The sequence below is a fragment of the Peromyscus eremicus genome, chromosome 5 (assembly GCF_949786415.1).
Source record: "Peromyscus eremicus chromosome 5, PerEre_H2_v1, whole genome shotgun sequence".
Taxonomy (NCBI): Eukaryota; Metazoa; Chordata; class Mammalia; order Rodentia; family Cricetidae; genus Peromyscus; species Peromyscus eremicus.
In genome coordinates, this window is record NC_081420.1 from 109731156 (window position 1) to 109745712 (window position 14557).

At 34.3% G+C, this 14557-nt stretch overlaps 1 protein-coding gene across 1 annotated transcript in view; it reads left to right on the forward strand.

The window, feature by feature from the left end:
- The window catches only part of Cdh8 (cadherin 8), a 357383-nt gene that overhangs the window by 295936 nt on the left and 46890 nt on the right, over window positions 1–14557 (forward strand). Inside the window, exon 9 of the mRNA XM_059263074.1 lies at window positions 3696–3813. Coding sequence (XP_059119057.1) covers window positions 3696–3813 — 118 coding nt within the window. The remainder of the gene's footprint in view (window positions 1–3695; window positions 3814–14557) is intronic.

The window sequence follows — 14557 nt, forward strand, 5'->3', positions numbered from 1 at the left end:
ATAAGGATTAACAAGAATGAAAAGAAAGTTCCAATCATCACATATTTATTTATCTATCCATTAATTTACATACCTAATACTTATTAAGTAATTGCTTGCTACTGCTTGCCAGACATGTTACAATAGCACATACAGGGAAGAATCCCATAGATTGTCACGTTTGGAGACTAAGAACAAATAAATGAGTAGTAACTACAAAAACTCTTTGGTAGTGTTCTAATTGATCACATGATACTCATGTTAGCAGATGTCATCTTCAAAAATGTAAAATTAAAGAAAATAAAATTTAATAAGAATTAAAAGTATCACATACAGATTTAGAAACGTGGATAAAGTAACATTTTATTAGAATCAAAATTATGTTGTGATACATATTATTTAGTGTTTCTTTTTTGTTTCTTTCCTTAAAAGATTCTTCAGTGAATTTCAAGAAATACAATGTCTGTATACTTCAGAATTCAGGCATGGCCTTGAAATGCATTTCCTTAATAATACCCTAAACAGTCTTTAGTTTCTTTTTTTTTTTTTAATAGAGGAGCAGAAGTTGTTTTCAGTCTTCATTTCAACTGAATAAATTTCATGAGAAGTTATTAAGCCTTAGGTACCTTAGTTGCATAGATAAATTCATAGATACAAGGGAAGATATCTAAACTGAAAATTAGGTCAAGATTCTCCATCTGTAATTTCTCTGGACATTTTTATAAATGTCCATGCAAGAGATTTTTAATTATTTTAAATATCAGTAGAGGTCACAGAACCTCACAGTAGGAACTCTGAGATTTCTGTTTGCCATCTCTGCACTTGCCTCTGTAACAAGACTCTCTAGGGCTTCGCTCCCTTGAATACATCTGCACTTCCTTTTAGTCCACTGACTAAACTAAGTGTATTCAGATGTTATTACATCATTGAAAAATTCAGCCTTCTTAATATGGATATCTTAATGAATTTTAATGGTACAACGTCCTTCAAATGATCTACCAGCATCAACATTTAGATAAAATGCAAAGGAAATCGTGATCTGTATTAAAATAAAATTAAGCATCAAATAGAGTTTAACCCAAAATGTTAACTGCAACCAGTTTATGGGATATTTGGAAAGTCAATTATTCACCATTTTAATCACTTTCTTCACAACACCTCATGAACTTAGCATGGCTTGACCCTTACATTAAACCCTTTCTGCCCTGGTGACTAAAACCCATGAGCACCACATTTTTTTGTCATGTATTCAAAACGATTTTCAGACTTGAACCTGTAACAGAATCACATGGGTTGTGGAACTTGAATATTGTTATGCCCTGCCCTGATACTTTCTGGTTTGTGAGTTTGGGCGTAATACACAGAAATTACATGTCTAATGAGTCCTAGTTAACATAAATGATGGAGAAAGCATTCTTCATTTCCAATATGATGTTCAGACAAAAGTTCTGAGGCGTGGTATGGTAAGTAGCTGTATCCCTTTACCACAGATAAAATAAAGTATGGATTGATTGCATTTTTTTTTCATTATGGTGGATTCACTAATCAAATAACTTTGATGTTGGTAATTTCATCAGTACATATGAACCTTTTCATATATAAGTACTATGAATATTAGTGCATTATCTAGGTATCCCATTAGAATGCACTTACTTGTGATCCCAAATTATAAGAAATGCTCTCTTAAACTGTCCCACTCTTCATATGCACTCATATACAAAATGAATGACTTTTCTAACAGTCTAACCTGGTAACAGAAGGTCTGTGTAGAGAGTTGGGTAAACGGGGAAAAGAATGGCACAACTGATTCAGAGGAGACCCCTGTCGTCCCTTTGACTTTTTAACATCAGATTCTCACAGAGTTGTTCTTAAGTAAAGGGTTCAGTTTGTGCTTGTCTCTTAAATAACTGTATATTCACACTGCTCTAAGGAGTTGTGTGCATTAGACATCTTCTTGCCTTGCCCTTTCATTCAATTATTTTGATTCTATGACTCCAGAGCTTTTCCATGCTTTTAAATACAAAAGCATATATACTATTGTTTAGTCAGAATAAATTACAATTCTTTCTTCTCAAATCTGGTTAGATTTAATTAGATTAGATTTAATTTAATTAGATTAGATCTAATCTGGTTCGATAGCTTCCTTTTTAAAGTACAATAGTTTTCTAAGAATCAAAGCATCATGTCACTAATCAGTAGCAATGCCCTTAATAAAAACGTTAATAATGATCATTTCGTTGGACATTTCATGACAGTATTATTTAAATATACAAAAATAATCAGAATTTACCCATGAGAAACCACTCTGTTTTAAGCATAAAAAGAAACTAAGTTTCAGAGTGTCTCCAACTACTCCCTTAGAGAAGGAACACTAAAACTATGACTTCAATGCGGAAAGTTAAATTCAAGAAACCTCTCTCCTAGTAACTGCCTCTATGCTTAAGGATAAGTTGCACTTGCAGCTACTTTATGTCATAGGAGGACTCAAACTGACTGCAATTATAATAACTTATAGAATGTAACTAGATCAATTTCTTAACAAATTTAAACATAATGTAAACATTAATTTTTAACTTTAATGCATTTCCCAATATATCGCATGGTACAGTGCAAAGGCTCAAAAGTACTGAAGTTCAAAGATTGTAGTCCTCACATTTGAACAAGTCATAAATCACAAGATAATGTCATGCACAGAATGAGCCTTTTTCTCTTTGTTGAAGACTTTAAAGTCCAATGGAACATTCATATTCAAATACGCACAATATACTTAGAACCATCATCACATACACAACGTTTTATTATTCTCACAGTGTCTCCCTGTTACTGCCACCTTTGCTGCCACAGTTCAGTCAGATTGGACTCATATGATAGTTATAAGCAATAGAAACATAAGCCATATTTTTTTTACTATGTGAGCTCTTGTCCAATGTTTCACATTGAAGTAACAAATATCATGGAATCATAAGTGAGAATTAAGATAATTCTCTGTCATCCTGGAAACAATGTGGCATTGTTAGAGTGGCTTTTGAAAATGAACCCAGTACCTTCAGTGTAGGATTCCAAGAGTCTGTGTCTATCTAAACAGTTCTCTGCACAGTAGCAACTCTTCTAATCTCTATCATCTATTTATCTCAGAATAAAATCCTAATTATTGTTTGCATATTTTATCCACTGGCTTGAAAAACAGCATTCATTATTAGAAGAGAACACATGTAACTCCTCAAGAAGGAATCTTGTAGGGAGTTTTGTGTGAGGGAAACTCTTTCTGGCAGCCACACATAACTTGATGGGTAAAAAAGTATTGTGAGGATTCAAGGTTTAAGTCTTCCCTCCAAGATCCTCCCCAAAGCCCACTCCAATCACTGTAACAGTTCCAAATCTCATTCTAGATGCCCGTAAATACTCAAATTGGAAAGAAACCTGTAATTGCCCAGTGGAATTTTCAAATACACTTAACTTTGCTATTTCAAGCCACAGACATCAAATGGAAACTAAGGTAATGCTCTTAATTTTCATCAACTTTTCACAGCTGAGGTTTAAAGTGATGGATTCTGCTCAAATCATTCTTGGCACAAACCATCCATGACAATTTAGAAAGCTGAAAATGAGTCTTTAGACCAAAGTTCCAGACCACAAAAGGGATATCACTGGCCTATTACAAGCAATGGGAGCCCTCTGAAGTGATCAGAAATGCTGATGACAATTTTATGTTACAGGTCATTCAAACAGTAAGTGCCATGGACAAAGATGATCCCAAAAATGGACATTATTTCTTGTACAGTCTTCTTCCAGAAATGGTCAACAACCCAAATTTCACCATCAAGAAAAATGAAGGTAAATATGTTAGCTTTGTGAAATGGTATAGTGTAGAAACTGGGAAATGGCATGCAGTTTCTCAATGTAAATGGAAAATACAATTAAAATACTTTTGTTATGAATAGCTGAAAGTCATTTTATCAGCAACATAGCAAGGTAGTTATAGAATTTCCTCTTCATAATATTGAAATTACAAATAAAAACAAATCCATTGATGAAAACTAGTGGTATTCCAGGGAATACCTCAATTACCTCCTTCAGTGCTTCCAAGAAAACTGAGATCCTGAGATATCTGTCACAGAATGAAATAGTTTGCTGTTTGTAGTTGTTAACTTTTTTTTTTTTTTTTTTTTTTGAGACAGGGTTTCTCTGTGTAGCTTTGCGCCTTTCCTGGGACTCACTTGGTAGCCCAGGCTGGCCTCGAACTCACAGAGATCCGCCTGGCTCTGCCTCCCGAGTGCTAGGATTAAAGGCGTGCGCCACCACCGCCCGGCAGTTGTTAACTTTTAATTGAATGTTTACTAAGTCTTTTGGGAAAGTCTGTTTGAATATTGCATGGATTGTGGGTATACAATAGAGGCATTTGTTTTAATCCTGTACCATCTTTAAATAGCAAAAAACTTCTTGAAGGACATTTCTTATCAGTATTATTTGGGAAATAATACACTAATTTTATTTCTATGTCTCTGAGTCACAGAGAATATTTAATCTATTTAATTATTTGTTGAGAGTCTCACTTATATGGCTAGTGTTCCTTTTACTATAGTTTATTGTAAAGTAAGGTTGTAGCTCAGTCTTCAAAAGTCCATTTAACGTATATATTGATATTTCCTCAGCTGCCATATTTTGGAAAAGGAATTTCAACTTTAATTGAGCTCTAAAATATTCATCTTAGACTTTCATTAGAATATTAGTATTCTCCAGGTCTGATTTCTGGTTTACTTATAGGCCTTTCTTTGCTTTCTAAATGCTCCATAAAGAATTTATATTCAATTAGTATAGGAAACTTTACTTCATGATAATAGTTTGGAATATTGCTATCACAGTGTGAAGGAGGCTAATGGATTTTGAGAAAATTCTGTTCTGAAATAAAATATCATTTTATGGCTTAAATGTATCATGGCCTTGCCTTTCACCACAGTGCTACTTAGCTCTTTTGGAATGCTTTGATAAATGTAGATGCATCACAGAAAAGAAAGCAAGAAAGTCAATATACAGACATTACTCACTTAGCCGGCTTCCACTATCATAAACATTAAAATGTCAACATTTCGGTCTCTCTCCTTAAAGATGCAATACTTGCATGTTAATCATACCAATCAGAAACTCTTATCCAAGAATATTATATTTGTTCTCTTATGAAGACATGAAGGATTCATCTTTTATGGAAATCTTGTGTATATGCCTATGCTATAAGCCCATTCATAAACACCAAACTGATCTGAGAATCTAGACTAATGTGGCCCCTGCTTATTTTGACCATGAGCTAATTGGTGTCTAGATTATCTTTGTATAAAATAGCCTACATTTAAAATGTCCACATAAAGGAATATGTTCTCATTCTTTATATTCAGAGAATTTATTTTTTTTCTGTCCATTCCATAATTTAAAGACTTGCCTTTTTATAGCAGTGGCCCTGGAGGACACTGTACACAAGTGTTGGATGAATGAGAAGGTAAATTACTGGATTCCAGATAAAGTCTAATTTCTGCCTCTATTGAAAAGGACAATATTTTTGAAGGGAAAATGTCATCTAATAGTGAACAGATTTCATCTGTTCTCTCTGAAATTTTGGAATTAGTGGAAAAAATAAAAAAAAAACAATAGAAATGCTGTGTTACACATTTCAATAACCTTTCAGAGGAGTATTTAAAGTTGCACGGATTGTGTGTTTTGTTTTATAACTAGAAAATAGAAGCCCAAATTTTGGCCTATCTCCTAGGTCTGAAAAGAAGACTGGGTGTTACAAAACAGCTCAGAATAAAAAAAAGCCATTCCGTGTACTACAATTGTTCATTTTAAATCATATAGTCATTTGTTTTTGCAAATTGTGACTGCAAAGTTTGTTTTTTCTAAGGGGGAATATTTTTATTAAAGAGGAAAGAGCTGCTGTTCATATTTATGTCTGGAAAACATCATAAACTAGGACTGTCTTGTAGAATGTAAGGCATTTGTTCACTGTGACTTCGGAATCAGGATCCAAATATTCAACATCCCCTCACAGAATAAATCATGATGCTGAATGCCTTTAGAGTAGATATGTAAAGTTTATACACAATTTACCTTTGCTTAGATTGTAAATTCATGAACTGATTCATAGGCTACTATTGCTTTGCTGTATGGATACTTACTGTGAAAAAGGATGAAAACAAGATGTCTTGATAATATATGAAACCAATTAAAATAATCAAAGTGTTTGCCAATTTTAAAAGGTTTGTATAGATGGATAGATATGTAGTAGATAGACACATAGATGGTGAAGAGGGAAGCTGGTACACAGTTTGTAATTATTTTCGGTGTTAATGATGGGAGACTCTAACGTTGATGGTGATATTTTTGTTATTATTTACTGTGATATCTAATGTTGGAAGCATAGGATAAAATCAAATACTCTAAATATATTTATAGCTATTATCCATTTTTCCTTCTTAATCTGTACTTTTAATGATTAGGAATTGATGCTTTGCAAATGAGATAATCATGATTTATATATTTAAGACTATGAGAATAAGCCTTTTAAAATTTTTGCATTGTCCAATGCATTCAAATCTACACTTGATGGATGAATTACTCTCCCACTTCATGGAGACAGTTAAAAAGCTGTGCATTTTCTGAGGAACTTGCAGCCATGCCTTCCAACTCAAAATTATTGTGATCTTTCTTCTTAAATAGATTGGTCCTCATGCAATTTTCACTTCACTAACTCATAATCAAAGACAAAATAAGATAGAAATGAGCTGTCTCTTTCAAACTACACAGTTGAATGATTTCACAAATAATTCTCCTTCTAAGTATATAGTAATAACATTTCTACCATAATAAGAGCCATTTTCAATATGGAGGAAGGGAACATGGAAGGTCAAATATGAAGAGCCATTTATATTATGCACACCTAAAACTCAGAGCACCTTGAATCTTTTAATTTTATGGTATAGACAATATGGTAAAGTTATATAGGCTTCTTCATTTTATAATTGGGTGAATTTATAAACAAAGAGTTTTGCTGACTGCATTTCAGTATTGGTTTCAATTCTAACTGTGCAAATGGAAAATACCCAACAATTCACTACAAGAAGACAAGGAAGATAAATGGACCTTTTACAGATACCGAAATATCTTGCTTTCAGGAAATCTGAGGTCTGCAGAACCTGCTTTTCTCCAGCCTGAACACTGTAGGTAAAATAATTTTCGACTGGAATGGCAGTATCACTGGCTGCTGAGATGGGAACTCTTGTGGCTTGTATCAAAATATTGAGCTGATTTAACATGTGAAAGGAGAATACTGTGAAGATCTTTTCTTTAAGGAGAGCTCTTTAGAGGAAATACACAGTGAACTTAAAATTAGTCTGTACTTAGTTAGGCTGGAGAAAAATCTAGTAAAAGAATCAGAATCTCAAATTAAGTTGTTTCCCCTCCCCTTGGAAACCTTTTAGTTACCATTAAATACTGCTAAAAGACATCCACTCAAGGACTGTCATTGACTCTCAGTGAGGAACCATCAAAGTAGTATACATGAGGCAGTGGGGCCAAACACCAGCGCTAGAAAGAAAAACATAAATAAGAATCTCACTCTGAACAAATAATTTTGATAATGGAAATTGCATGAATGCTGAATAGAGCTTTTTAGTAAATATGTCTTCATTAGCTCAATATCTATAAAATATTTATTATTCAAATTAAATTATTATTCATGTCTTTTCTTAGGAATTCAAATTCAACTGATGGCCTACTTCAAGAATATATGTTTTATACATTTAATCCTATCAAAATATTCACTGTAAAAATATTATTTTTATAGATAAGTTACTGTGAATATTGGTTTTCTCATCTGTAATACCAGGATAACAGCACCTAGCTTCCATGGACCTGTGCTATGATGTTATATATTAACTCAGACTGAGACATCTCTGAGGATGTGGAAAACCACTCATAAGTAAATAGGACATGATCTTTTTCTATATGAATATTATTTCTTAACCCTTTATAACTTCTCTAGCATATCATTCCAACTAGGCCTCTTTAAAACATTTTCTCCTTACATTCTTTGCATATACAGAGCAGTAGTTTTTAGTGACATCATCGACAAAGACACTGATATTCATTGAAAGGCTTTGCAATCAATCTCCTTACATTCCCCAAGGTCTTATTTTAGAAAGACAAAAGACTTATAAAAGAAGAACAAGGAGGAGAAGGGATAAGGTTCTGAGATTTAGTTGTGAGTAGAAAAAAAAAATTTTAAGCTGTTTCACTAAACTGAAGCTCAGATTTCTCTCCACAGTGGTTACTCACTTTTCAAAGCTTTGAATCTCTTACTATCCTAATGCTGAGTCATGGGAACTCTATGTGAGACATTTGCCTAGATTGTCAACATTTTTTGTTGTTGTTTGTTTGTTTGTTGTTTTGTTTTTTTTAACCTTTGATTTTTGTCAGCTAATTTCAAATTCTTATTTTTCCCAAATCAAAATTTGTGGCCTAAACCTAAAGCAGATTTTTTTTCTGATCACAAGCCAGCCAGACTGAACATCTTCCCTCCCCTGGAACCATCAAGAAATCTTTTCTTCTATTCAGGATGAAGAAATTTTCCTCTTCTGTAGTGAAGTGAGTTAAATGCCTCCAGGCTGAACTTGAACATTAGCTCTTTTGGTTGACTAACAGCTAGTGGATAAGTTATGAATGCTCTTTCAAACTAGCAAAGGCCTCCTTAACTTCTTCCATCATTCTAGAATTATTTAACCTAAGAAAAGTCTATTATAAATTACATTTCTTTCCTCAAGTGTCTATTACTAGGAACACCATCCTTTAGCCTATATATATATATATATATATATATATATATAGGCTGTGTGAATATGGTAAGGAATGTCTTTTCTTTATTCCACTATGGGAACACTGCACTCAATTTCTATAGTAAACATTCCCATAGCATACCCCCCCAGCCAAAAAAACAAAACAAGACAGCTGATATTTCCATATATTTTTCAACCATTGCTCATAAACAACATGGGACTTCCTTTTCAATCATAAAATGCATGACTCAGTTTTCACCAAGAAATCAAGGGGATCTCTAATATATATATATATATGATATTGAAAAGTCTTTTACTTTAGTAATGCATAATTTATTATTTATTGGTATGCTTAGCAGCAGCATGTTGTTGATAAAAATCCATTTACGTTTTATAAATTTTAATTACAGACAAAATATAAGTTAAGAGTTAAAAATATATCTATTCTGTTTCATTCTAAATTATTTATGACTACACAATTGAATTCTGAGAATGGGGAGATTTTATTTACTTAACCTCATGTTAGATTGTAGTTTCCATTTAAAAAAATCATAGGGTAAATACATCTTCAGAAACAAAGAATTTCCTTTGCAAATAGTGAAAAAATCTTAAAATCATTACTCTGTTCAGATATAAAAAATGCCCTTACTGTCTAGTTTTCAATGTGTGTTATGGGAGATAATTTAGTTCAGACACTGATAACCACTGGTATTTAATTCAGAAACGCATGAATTTATATGTATTGTCAAAGTTATTTCTATCAGAGCTCCTCTGTCAATTTGCTAGCAATCATTTCCTGTCCTTATAGAACATTCTTTTTTTTTTCCTGGCTAATTTTTTCTATTTTCTTTTTCATTTTACATACCAACTACAGCTCCCCCTCCTTCCCCTTCTCCTGCTCCCCCTCACATCCCCCCACCTTAGCCACCCATCCACTCCTCATAGGGGATACAGCCTCTCTTGGGAAGTCAACGAAGTCTAGCATACCAAGTTGAGGCAGGACAGAACCCCTTCCAACTGCATCAAGGCTGAGCAAGGTATCCCACCATAGGGAATGGGCTCCAAAAAGTCAGTTCATGCACTCATGTACCTGGGATAAGTCTTGGTCCCATTGCCAGGGGCCCCACACACAGATCAAACCACACAACTGCTACCCACATTCAGAGGGCCTAGTTCGGTCTCATGCAGGTTCCCCAGCTGTCATTCCAGACTCTAAATTCTCACAAACTTGGTTCATCTGTCTCTGTGGGTGTCCCTATCATGATCTTGACCCCTCTTGCTCAAATAATCCCTCCTCCCTCACTTCAACTGAACTCCAGGAGCTCATCCCAGTGCTTGGCTGTGGATCTCTGCATCTACTTCTATCATTTACTCGATGTAGGTTCTATGATGACAATTAGGGTAGTCACTAATCTGATTACAGGGGAAGGCCAATTCAGGCACCCTCCCCACTACTGCTAGGAGTCATCCTTGTGGATTTCTGGGAATTTTCCTAGCATCAGGTTTCTCCCTAACTCCATGAAGTTTCCTATATCAAGAACATTCCTTTAAATTAGAGCTTTGAAAAAAATACTAAACCATATGAGCACATTTACCTTAAAGTTACATTTTTTTTTTATTTTCAAGATACTAGAGAATAGACTCTTTGATAATGGTGTTCTCTGAGATTTTTTATTTTCAACAGCTTTGAAAGAAAAATATAGGGGTTTGCTGAATACCAGCAGATGTGTATAGAACAACTTAGAGTTTGTTTTGTGGTTGTTGTTTGCTTTTAGTCAGGCTTATTTGCACACTGTTACTGTTGATGTCATTGAAGAATAATGCTATTTACTGGCTTATCATCGATTTCCAAGCTTAGGAATAGATCTTAGGAATCTGTGGGTATCAAATGAACATGACTCTGCTCTGAAAAACAGAATCTAGAGTAAAAATTGAATGTCAAAACAAAATGAACTGTCAATCTATGCAAATTTTCCTTTTCTTAAAAAAAGTACTAAATGTAGTTGACAGTCATCTCATCTATGTTCAGCACAGAAGTTTGCATTTTGAATTAATTTGAACAGTTTGTAGACAAAACATTAGGCATACAAGACATCCCGTATGGGCATGTGACCTGAATGATGCACACCAACCCCTGAGGTTCCCACAACTTATGGTAGTAGATAGAAGCTGGATGTAGATAAGAAGTGGTGAAGAAGGGATGGAAATTGATTGATGGCAACATGAGAGTAGGGAATGTACATAGCTGAACACTGCAAAAGTTGACTGGAGTGAATTATAATAAAGGATTAAAGAGAACCCAGGAAAAAAGAAATTCCAGGTTTCATAATAAGCAGTATGCACATTTGGAACTTTAGTCTTCTGTTTATCATCTATCAGAACTTGTACAAAAAAGGAACTGTATTTTTATGATAACTCTCAGGTGCAAATAATATTTACTCTTAGGCTGTTCTTAATACTAAAACATTAAGTGAGTGAAAACAAAAATGTTATTGTGAGTAATGTGGGACGTTGGAAATAAATGCTAGCTAACTTCTCTCTTCTCTTTCTTATGCAGTTCTTATTGTGCATCCTCAATCTGCTATATCCACTCAATGGTAAAAATAAAAACATTACAAATAAACCAGAAATAGGTGTTTGAGAGTTAACTAATACTACGTCTTATTGGTCCTCATATAGTGAGCCAGCACTCAAACATGTCAGTGAGCTTTTATCATGAGTAAAGCAGAGGTAAATGAGAAAATGGAAAGAGGGATATTTGTATAACCTAGGTGGTTCATTGAATACATCCCTTATTATGGTAAAACAAAAATAAAATAAAATAAAATAAAAAGCAACAAAGTTTTGGAATTTTTCCAGACCATTAGAAAATACATAGAGTTCTTGGAAAACGGTATATTTGAGAGTGGAGTGGAATGACACCATTTTAAAAACTGGAATAACATATGAATAGTGAACTGGGCTGGTACTGAATGATAATTACAAGGTTAGGGTCCATTAAAAATGAAACAACAGGTCGTTAAAGTGTGCTGTCAATTCTACTTCCACCATTCTGCCCGTAAATTCTTGGTTCATTCTTTAGATTAAAATGCCACACTAGTTAGACATCAAATTCCTTCCCCTTCACTCTTTGTGGAATGTAAGCCTTGCACTCATTGCCTTCTCTATCCAGCTAACTTCTAGTCATTGATAATAGCTCAAGGATCCTGCTCCTCGTCTTTATTGTTGTCAGGTTTGGTGAAGTGTGCTCTCTTTGCTTTCCTTTGTAGTGCCTCATGGTTCCTGCTAAGGCATGTGTGAATTCAGAAATGTCTCCTTCACATACTCTAAGGTTATCAATAATATATCATATCTTTATTCGCTCATTCATTTATTTGATATCCATTTATTTTGTGGCTCACACATGTCAGAGACTGCTCTGTGAGTTGGGAATAAAGTAGTGAATAAAATAGATATTGACTTTTCCTCCTATATAGTGTATTTTGTTCTCCTCGGGATTCACTTTTTGAATACCAATTGAATTCTCCAAGAGGATGCCATAATTTAGCAGGAGTATATGTCATATAGTGTAGAAATTCATAGGCTGTTCTGCAGAGTACTCTGATTTAGGGTGGAATGATCCACATTCTAACTTCTATGCTGTCATAAAGTTCCCTTAGACCTTATCCAATTTGTGAACCTACTCCTACATAAAAAAGAATTAGTTTTCATTGATTCTATCATTTCCATCTTAAAGAAGAATTGGCTAGTCAGAGTGATGATATCAATCTATAATCACAGACAGCTGATTCTTCACTGAATTTTTTATTGATGCGTTTGTCATGAGAAAGTCTGGATGAGGGATGTTGAAGCACACTAGTACTGTGCATGTATAGCTGCAAGGTCAAGATAGATTGGTGAGTCCTTTACAAACACATAGTGACCTGTGCGTATGGTGATTTCAGTGACCATACAATGTGTTTTCTGTGAATGTCAATTCTATTTTGTTTATGAAAATGTAATAGTTGTGATCCAGTTTCATTACACATAATTCATGCCTCTACCTACTTCTATGCATGGCTGTCATGTTAATCAAGGAAAGTGTTAGCTAATTCTCAGTATATAATATTTACAGAGGCCATCTAATTTATAAAGAAGGCATTAGATTGATTTCTGGGCATGAAGTTGGGTACATATAGTGTCTCTGCTTCTCTTAGTGATTTGGGAAACAAAATTAATCTTTACATAGTAGACTGAGTACAACCATCTTTCTACAAATTCTTTTATTTTATTTGGTTAGTCTATACTAGTTTTGTGAAGGTCACTTTATCATTTACTTCCCCCTCAACCTGGGACTTCACCTTCTACAAATCATCAATGAAACTGATACTGCTAGACTACTAAGGCTCAACAATTCTAATACACTGGATGCAGAAAACTGTACAACCAGAAGGAAGATTACAAATGGGATCACTAGCTAAAGGATGATTGGATAACCCGGTTTAACATTCTATAATAGAACATACTATTAAAAAGGAATTGCTATGATGAACAAATGCAATAATGGAGAAAAAAGCCAAGGGAAAAACCTGCAATTTATGTAGCAACCAATATACTTTGTTTTCTTTCTCAACTTTCAAAAGAAATCATGCAAATATATGGAAGTGATATTTACTCTAGAAATTGCAGGATAACATCTCTATGTATTAAGATACTAGATACTATTGTTAAAATATTACTGTTCTATAACTTTAAAGTGTCCCTTTCTACTACATTGTGGCAGAATTCTTGACATAGCAGGGGATTAAATTGTTCTCATACACTGGGAAAATTCATAAAGCAAATGGGAGGTGTTTCCAATATTTCAGATTTTAGCAATTTTTCATATCTTCTACAGAGAAAGTCAAGGAAATGAAAGAAGTCTCTTGAGGTATTTGATTATTTGATTCAATTTTTATTTGTCACAAAGATGTTTAAGAAGAGAAGAGTCCTGAAAAAGTAAGATTTCTCTATACCTTACACATTTAGTATGGGAAGTTTTGATATACTGGTGATTCACATAAAGGGTAAAAGAATAGGCCAACATTGTTTTAAAATTGAAAATGTCCAGGCTGTTCATGTAGATCTCTTCCATTTCTCTGTCATTGGGCGATGCCCGTGTCTTTCTTGGGGTCCTGTTTTCCAGGTAGCCTCCCTGGTGATGTGAGTAGCAGTCCAGTCATCCTTGTTCCACATCTAGTATCCTCCTATGAGTGAGTACATACCATGTTTGTCTTTCTGAGTCTGGGTTACCTCACTCAGGATGATTTTTTTCTAGATCCATCCATTTGCCTGCAAACCTCATGATGTCATTATTTTTCTCTGCTGAGTAGTATTCCATTGTGTATATGTACCACATTTTGTTTATCCATTCTTCAGCTGAAGGGCATCTAGGTTGTTTCCATGTTCTGGCTATTACAAACAATGCTGATATAAACATAGCTGAACAAGTGCTCTTGTGGTGTGGTTGAGCATTCCTTGGGTATATGCCCAAGAGTGGTATAGCTGGGTCTTGGGGGATATGGATTCCCAATTTTCTAAGAAAGCGCCATATTGATTTCCAAAGTGGTTGTACAAGCTTGCATTCCCACCAGCAGTGGAGGAGAGTTCCCCTAGCTCCACATCCTCTCCAGCATAAGGTGTCTTCAGTGTTTTTGATCTTAGCCATTCTGACAGGCATATGGTGGTATCTCAGAGTTGTTTTGATTTACATTTCCCTGATGATTAGGGATGTTGAG